The 8,828-nt window shown below is 36.6% G+C and overlaps 1 protein-coding gene across 1 annotated transcript in view; it reads right to left on the bottom strand.

The window, feature by feature from the left end:
* Positions 1 to 2,380: 2,380 nt before the first annotated feature.
* LOC107740932 (carnitine O-acetyltransferase-like) overlaps positions 2,381 to 8,828 on the bottom strand; it is an 8,874-nt gene continuing 2,426 nt past the window's right edge. Inside the window, exons 4-14 of the mRNA XM_016553486.1 lie at positions 7,892 to 7,945; positions 7,594 to 7,759; positions 7,205 to 7,379; positions 6,701 to 6,879; positions 5,030 to 5,130; positions 4,823 to 4,942; positions 4,571 to 4,693; positions 4,305 to 4,440; positions 3,643 to 3,705; positions 3,389 to 3,526; positions 2,381 to 3,078 (exon numbers count right to left, since the gene is read on the bottom strand). Coding sequence (XP_016408972.1) covers positions 2,863 to 3,078; positions 3,389 to 3,526; positions 3,643 to 3,705; positions 4,305 to 4,440; positions 4,571 to 4,693; positions 4,823 to 4,942; positions 5,030 to 5,130; positions 6,701 to 6,879; positions 7,205 to 7,379; positions 7,594 to 7,759; positions 7,892 to 7,945 — 1,471 coding nt within the window. The 3' untranslated portion in view covers positions 2,381 to 2,862. The remainder of the gene's footprint in view (positions 3,079 to 3,388; positions 3,527 to 3,642; positions 3,706 to 4,304; positions 4,441 to 4,570; positions 4,694 to 4,822; positions 4,943 to 5,029; positions 5,131 to 6,700; positions 6,880 to 7,204; positions 7,380 to 7,593; positions 7,760 to 7,891; positions 7,946 to 8,828) is intronic.

The following is an 8,828-nucleotide window of genomic DNA, read 5'->3' on the forward strand; positions in this document are numbered from 1 at the left end:
TGTTGTTTTATATATATGTGTATATATATATATATATATATATATATATATATGTCTGTTAAATGAAATCAAAACATTCAAAATAACAAAGTCCACCTTAATAAAATTTATCTTTTCTCAAACCCCCTTTTTTTGTAAGAAAGAAAGAAAGAAAGAAAGAAAGAATTGTGCATTACTATACAGCTATACCTGCATGTGTATTGTCTTGTTTTGAAGTGAGTTCAGATTTTGTACTACATATGTTTAGTTCTACATTCCTTTCATCAATAAGATTTGATAGGATTGAGAGTAAATGTGAAATTATTCTTAGTGTTATCAGGAAATGAACAAAATATATATTAGTAGAATTTCTTTGACAGGATATGGAGTAATTTAAGTAAATTAAGGGGAAAAGGCTTCAATTAAAGAATTTAAAGGGATAGTTCACGCAAAAATGAAAATTCTGTAACCCACTTTTAGGACACAGAAAGTCTCCATTGTTATAATCATAAATAATGTCTTTAATTTTTTCCATACTATAATTTTTGAGTATTGCACAGCTGAGTTAAAATCGGTGGCTTCTGTGAGTGGGTTGATGTGCACAAACATTCTGTACTGGTGCGATATGATGAGCACATGTAAGCGCGAGGACACAGCATCACACACACACACACACACACACACACACACACACACAAGCCTTAACCCACATAGCTGACAGCACAGAAGAGCACGTGACGAGTGTGACAGATAATCAGGGATCAATTGGGGACTCCTAGAAGTCAGTTATCGAATTGCAGTTTGAGAGATTGTGACAAAAATGTCAAAATAAATGGAATATATATATATATATATATTAATAATGAAACAATAAAGTTTAATCTCATTTACTTGATCAATGATGCATACAGGTGCATCTCAATAAATTAGAATGTCATGGAAAAGTTCATTTATTTCAGTAATTCAACTCAAATTGTGAAACTCGTGTATTAAATAAATTCAATGCACACAGACTGAAGTAGTTTAAGTCTTTGGTTCTTTTAATTGTGATGATTTTGGCTCACATTTAACAAAAACCCACCAATTCACAATCTCAACAAATTAGAATACTTCATAAGACCAATAAAAAAAAAACATTTTTAGTGAATTGTTGGCCTTCTAGAAAGTATGTTCATTTACTGTACATGTACTCAATACATGGTAGGGGCTCCTTTTGCTTTAATTACGGCCTCAATTCGGCGTGGCATGGAGGGGATCAGTTTGTGGCACTGCTGAGGTGGTATAGAAGCCCAGGTTTCTTTGACAGTGGCCTTCAGCTCATCTGCATTTTTTGGTCTCTTGTTTCTCATTTTCCTCTTGACAATACCCCATAGATTCTCTATGGGGTTCAGGTCTGGTGAGTTTGCTGGCCAGTCAAGCACACCAACACCATGGTCATTTAACCAACTTTTGGTGCTTTTGGCAGTGTGGGCAGGTACCAAATCCTGCTGGAAAATGAAATCAGCATCTTCAAAAAGCTGGTCTGCAGAAGGAAGCATGAAGTGCAAAATTTCTTGGTAAACGGGTGCAGTGACGTTGGTTTTCAAAAAACACAATGGACCAACACCAGCAGATGACATTGCACCCCAAATCATCACAGACTGTGGAAACTTAACACTGGACTTCAAGCAACTTGGGCTATGAGCTTCTCCACCCTTCCTCCAGACTCTAGGACCTTGGTTTCCAAATGAAATACAAAACTTGCTCTCATCTGAAAAAAGGACTTTGGACCACTGGGCAACAGTCCAGTTCTTCTTCTCCTTAGCCCAGGTAAGACGCCTCTGACATTGTCTGTGGTTCAGGAGTGGCTTAACAAGAAGAATACGACAACTGTAGCCAAATTCCTTGACACGTCTGTGTGTGGTGGCTCTTGATGCCTTGACCCCAGCCTCAGTCCATTCCTTGTGAAGTTCACTCAAATTCTTGAATCGATTTTGCTTGACAATCCTCATAAGGCTGCGGTTCTCTCGGTTGGTTGTGCATCTTTTTCTTCCACACTTTTTCCTTCCACTCAACTTTCTGTTAACATACTTGGATACAGCACTCTGTGAACAGCCAGCTTCTTTGACAATGAATGTTTGTGGCTTACCCTCCTTGTGAAGGGTGTCAATGATTGTCTTCTGGACAACTGTCAGATCAGCAGTCTTCCCCATGATTGTGTAGCCTAGTGAACCAAACTGAGAGACCATTTTGAAGGCTCAGGAAACCTTTGCAGGTGTTTTGAGTTGATTAGCTTATATAAAACATTAGACAGACCCAAATAAGGCAACAGTAAATGGCAAAAACATTGTTATGCACAAGAACAAATTAAGATGAATATCACCTCAGCCAAATCTAAACAGAATTTAAAAGACTTCATATTTATTAAAAGCATGTTAATGTGCAAATTTACAACATTGAACAAAGAACGAATGAAACCAATGCTTTGCAAATGTCACTTTTTACATTATGGCATTAACAAAACATTTTTTTTGTATGATTACAATGAAGAGTCACATGAGATTTTTTTTTAAATCACAGGTTCACAGCACATACCAGGAACATTTTCTGTACTGAGAACTCATTACAAAGAAAACACAAATCAGAAATACCTGTTGACAAACCTAATTGATTTTTTTTTTGTCTGTTTGAACAAACTGAATGCCAAAACACATCATTATACAAAAAGTTAAGAATGATCATTTAGTGTTAAGGCTCATTAAAGACCGTGGTCGAATAGAGTCCAGACTGGTCAAATACTAAATAAAATCTCTTCTTAAAATTCCAGTCATTTTGAGTGCTGTTGTAAACTCAAATGTCTTGACTGAACTGGTCAAAGATCAAGTCTAACTGACATGATCATCTTTAAAGCTTGGCTTTGGGCGTCTGTTCTAGGAGGGTCTTGATGTCTAACAGCGCGTCCTCTAGTGCTTGGGCCAGACGTGCTGCGTTTGTGTCCTGGCAGCTGTCGAATGCAGAGACTGCAAAGTTAATGTGGGTATCCATGGGATTGTAGCACACACCATAACCGTCTGGAACCACTGGGCCGAAGCACATCACACAGTTGGTTTTAGCTGGCACCTGGGAGAGTAGAGTGGAAAAATTACAAGTACAATTCAATCTTATGTAAAATCATGAATTTTACATGATCTGATGATTTTAGTTTTACAGCAATATAATTTTAGCAGATTTGAAGAGCCATTGTTGGCTTATTTCAGTGATCAGTTGATCATTACCAAAAATGTGTACAGTTAATGGTACAACACATGCATTGCTCTTCCTGTTAAACACAATGCAAAGGGTTTGTTTTGCAAATAAGTGTTTATTAACATGCACTTCAGTTTCACTTGTGACCTCTGACCCTAGTCCAGAGAGCTCTGTTTGACAGTACCTGGCTGGTGGAGAGGTTGAAGTGCAGTACCACAGCATATGAGGTATCCATGAATATCTCTGGCAGGGCTGCCAGGTCCTCAATAGCCTGCAATTTCAGTCCGAGCAAATGTCTGTCGATGGCTTGACCTCGGATGGCCTACGCATCCACACATAGGATAAAGAATGTGGAATTTATTTGGTGCAGATCAATAATGACTTACAGCAGAAACACAATGGTGATCAACTGAACATCACTAGCATGCATTTACTCACCATGTCTGTGTAAGCTCTGTGTGCTTTAACTGCTTTGTCTAGCAGAGCCACTTTCTCTGTGTTCTGTCGATCAAAATGAGATTTTCTTTCATGCTGGATCAAATTTACAAATGCATTTGGAAAATAATAGGATGATTTTGAGATTGATAATCAAAAAGACGAGCTACAAAGCAAAACATTTATATAGTATTTACAGTGATTATGTAAACTACTGTTCAAACGTTTGGGGTTGAGAGAAGTCTCTTATGCTCACCATTTTATAAAAAATACAGTAAAAACAGTAATACTGTGAAATATTATCACTATTTAAATGAACTGTTTTCTATTTCAATATATTTTCATTTTTAATTTATTCCTGTAATGGCAAAGCTGAATTTTCAGCAGCCATTACTCCAGTCTTCAGCATAACGTGATCCTTCAGAAATCATTCTAATATGCTGATTTGGTGCTCAAGACACGTCTTATTATTATCAATGTTGAAAACAGTTTTGCTGCTTAATATTTTTGTGGAAACCAGATGCAGTTTTTCAGTATTCTTTGATGAATAAAAAGTTAAAAAGAAAACATTTTAAATAGAATTTTTAAAACAATGTCTTTACTGTCACTTTTGATCAAATTAATGCTGACTAAATAAAAATATTAATTTCTAGAGGTGACCGTACATGTTTGGCTGGGTCATCCATGGCCTTGACGAATTTATCAGAGTCTATGGATGTTGAGCGTATAGTGTCGGTTCGGCCCAGTCTGAACATGCGGAGGGAAGCGCTCTCATAGGTGGGACAACAGCGCTTGTAAATCCTGAAACAATGAGTCTGTGAATCAACTGAAAGCTAAACTGACCATTAACTTCCTAATACCAACAGAAGGATGCTACAGTTAAGAAATAAATAGAGCAAATACCATTAATGGCAGTGCTGGTGAAGTTTACCTGTAGTACGCCAACTGGAGAGAAATCTGAATAAAGGCATCAGGGCTCATCTTCTGTGACTTTGGGAAATCTTTGCCAAAATGGGAAAACACACTGACTTTCATGTCCAAGTCATGTACCATGCTGCAGAGAAGAAGAAGAGAAACCCTCAAACTTTCAACATTTAACATACTGCCATGTTGTTTGTCCAACAAAACAGTCAATCGAAATGTTGGTAATGCAAAGAGTGAGTGGAATATCTCAATTTCTTACATGTTCATGTTTTGTTTGGCCTCCTCAATGTCCTTTTTGATCTCTGGCGTGATGTGGAAACGAAGCTTCTGAGGCATACGCAGCGGGACCATTGGGGTACGGACCATCTCTGACTTCTTCCTGTACAAATATGAGGTAACTCTTAGCTGCGTTAGCCATGCTTACAATCTAGCCATGGGCAAACAGCTTCTCCACTGTTAATCTTACATGTATTCCACCACATGGTCGATCAGAGACACGATAGGAGGGCCCTCAGCGGGGGCGTGTTCATAGATCAGCCCGCATGTCCCGTCCTCTCCAATAATAAACTAGAAACAGTATTAATCATAACTAGAGATGCACCAATTGCAATTTTCTTGGCCGATTCCAATTTCCGATTTTTCGGAAGTGTGACCTGCCGATACTGATTTTTGTCGATTCCGATTTTCTTTCTAAGAACTATAATTGATAGCACATATACAAACAAAAATCTATGCAAATTTCAATGCAAAAATTATTTACATAATAAAATAAATTATTAAACATTACAATTCCCCCAATCTGGACTAAGTTAGATTTTCTCTCACTTAAACAACTCTCAAAATAAAGTGCTCTGTGACTGGAAAGAGGAAGAATTAGTTAACTTAAAATGAGTTGCTGTATGTCACAAAACAGATTTTTGTTACATACATTTTTTCCCCCTAACCTTATTAAATGTGTCATCTTTCATATCAAATTCTTACTTTGTTTCAATTAATTCAGTTAGAATAATAAGAAACTGTAGAGCTGTTACCATTCAAATGAAATTAGTATTAACAAACTCTATCTTTCCACTGCTAAGGAAACAGAAGCTGCATCTGAAGTGGCATTAGATGCATTTACACAGACAGTTTGATGAAGCTGAGGTGCCATAAATGCATTTACACTGCAAAATTTAAAATGCATAAATAATTTTATAAAATTAATGTTTTACATATTTTTTTAAACAAATAAATAAATGTTGAAAAAATGCAATGATACTTTTAAATATGACTAAACCACCAGTAGGTGGTGGCAAATGTCTGTTTTAATGAGTGAGTCATTTATTCATTCATTCAACGATTCATTCAAATCAGAAACGAGGCAAGTGACTGTCCTTATGAATGGGCCACTGAATCATTGACTCACTCGATTCGTTCAAAAACGTGGATTCATTCAGTAACAAAACACTGCTGTGTGTTGCTCGGAGACACAAAACAGATCTGCTGTGGCTTTGATCGGAACTATTCTCTTCAGCGAAATTGAGCAAAAACAGTCAATTTTCAATCAATTTTGTCTCTTAATTTTAACTTCTTGTTTATTGAAATACTATTGTATAAAATCAATGGCACATTGCAGTCGTGTTGATATTGATATTCGGGGAAACATCATGGCCGTATAATGTTGCTTACCTAAATCATATTTTGTAAATATATATTTTTTTCTACCGCAGTATGCATCTATACATTTCTGTGAGTTACTTTGTGTGTGCTGTCTCTCACACACACTCACTCAGGCTGTGCAAGCCTCATCTGGCACGACATAAATACATTATCAGTCGCCGTTTACACTGAATGCAATTAAAATTAGAATCAATCTCACGCAAAATGACATGTTCACACGCGAGTGAGTGTGCGCGTGGCTGTGACGTCATTGCCGGCGCCGCTGGCAATAAAAGGATCGGCTCAGAATCGGCAAGACGTGAGACATGCGAAAAATCGGCCGATTCCGATCACTGGCCGATCAATCGGTGCATCTCTAATCATAACGATATCAGGATCTTGTACTTGATACATTTCTAACATTTTATGTGTCAACATCATTGATTTGGGCTTAATTTCTCAGTGAGAGCCCACACACATCAACTCATGGGTCTCTAACCTGCAATGTTTTGTCGAACCAGCGATTTCCACTGTTCCACCTGCTTCCCCCTCCATGCAGCATCTGAACTCCAGCACATGTGCGGTACATGTCATCAGACACACGAGGCATGGGAGCATCCAGACAGACTGTGAAGATACTCTTCTGAATGGCTCTCACAGACTCCTTATTTGTTTTATCTGAAAGTGACACAAAATAAATTAAGAATCACTCTAAATTGAACCCTAAATTTAATTTCTTTTAATGAACTGAAAGCCTGTAGAACAGCATCTATTTAAAATCGAAATCTTTAATATTATATTTGTAAAATTATAAATGTCTGATCAATTTAATGTGTCCTGGCTGAATATATGTATCAATTTCTTTCAAAAAAATAAAAAACTATAGTAATCCCAAACTTCTGAACTGTAGTGTACATTATATATAGCTTATCAAAGTTTCAGTTCCTAGCACTGAAGACACTAATATGTCTAGCTAAAAATAAAAAGTGTTGGCAGTGGCCACCCTTGATGAGGTTGTTGTAAGCTTTGCCCCAGCTGTTGCGGTGGTTGGAGGTGAGGATGCCAATAGGCTCTTTGTTGGTCTGTAAAGAGGAGTTCCAGATCTTCTCCAGCTGAATGTAGATCTGGTCTACGGTCAGTGGCGTGCCGTCACTGTTGTATACATCCAGCACAAAGAACTGCAAACGAGAAAAAAAGAACAAGATAAAAAGACGCTTCACCATCAAGTAGTAAGTTGCATGGTACTAACAGATCACAGTCCTGGATGCAGGAAAGTGTTAAATGTTTAAAAAAAAAACTTTTTTAATACAAGAAATGCAAAAGATAAGATTTTTTTTGTACATTTTTTCAATTCACCTACTACTGGAAGTTACATTTGGAACAGGGACTTACCTGAAAGTTGTGCACTACAGTGATATGTGTGGGGGGTCTCTTGTCCAAGGTGTAGTTCACCACAGTGTCCCTCTTTGTTCCAGGGATCCGGCAGGACGAGAGCACCTGATAGTACTGGTTCATACAGAGTGGCTTTCCACCCAGATACTCCACTGGCAATGTTTCACTAATCAAAAAGGAAAGACATTATGTCTGACTTGACCATCTCATGAATTGAATCAATTGTAATAGTCATGGTTATCTAAGAGAACTGAATGACTTATGACTTCACAGGGAAAGTAAGGAATGTGCTACTCACTTGTCAATCATGCTCTTGAAATCTAAAACTCCAGCGATTAATTTAGCAGCATATCTGTGAGGGAAAAAATACTTTTACTTTCTTACAGTCATTTTGAACAAGCTTAACACCAACATACTGCCAATGAATTATTCTACTATAAATACAGTAGCTCCTGCTGTGCCATGTGCCTTTGGCTTGTCTGACTTATGATATTGACAGAACACATCTTACTGCTGATCAGTAGCCAGTTTTAGCAGTCATATGTGAAAGCTGTCATTATAGTTAATGTGGGGAGGTCAGCACTTCACTGAGAGCAACAGTTCATACTCTCTGAATTGCAAAGCTCAACTTGGCAAACGAGGGTTAGTCTGAATAAAGGTCACCATAGAGGTAACTGAAAACAACTGCCTCACTCTGCAGTAATGCCACTATGAGTCACTGCCTGTGGATTTAATTCATGTGAATGACCGTTGAATAATATTTACAAAGTATTAAAGTTCCTTTAACTGGCACTAGCAACACCAAGGTCATGGTTTTGATTCCCAGGGAGCACAAATACTTATAAAATGAACATGCAAAAAATAACCAGTATTTTTTACCCCACTAGTAAACATTTTTAAGCATACATTTAACAAACTTTTGTAAGGTTTATACTTTAAACAAAACAAAAAAAAACTATTTGCCAACAATATTAAGAAAAATAAACTAAATTCTTAATATATGAAATATATCTAAAAACTAATTTTATTATATTTATTTTCACAAGTTTGCAGATATTTCACTGGAAAACCTATGCACATAAAATATATTTATATGTTAAAATATATACATTTTATATTTTAAGTAAAATATATTAATAAATAAATAAAATAAAATAAATAAAAAAATAAAGTGTATGACTTCTATCAGGGTCATAAATATCTATAAATATATTTATGTTAAAATACAAATATAA

The sequence above is a fragment of the Sinocyclocheilus rhinocerous genome, unplaced genomic scaffold (genome assembly GCF_001515625.1).
Source record: "Sinocyclocheilus rhinocerous isolate Xijiao unplaced genomic scaffold, SAMN03320098_v1.1 scaffold346, whole genome shotgun sequence".
NCBI lineage: Eukaryota > Metazoa > Chordata > Actinopteri > Cypriniformes > Cyprinidae > Sinocyclocheilus > Sinocyclocheilus rhinocerous.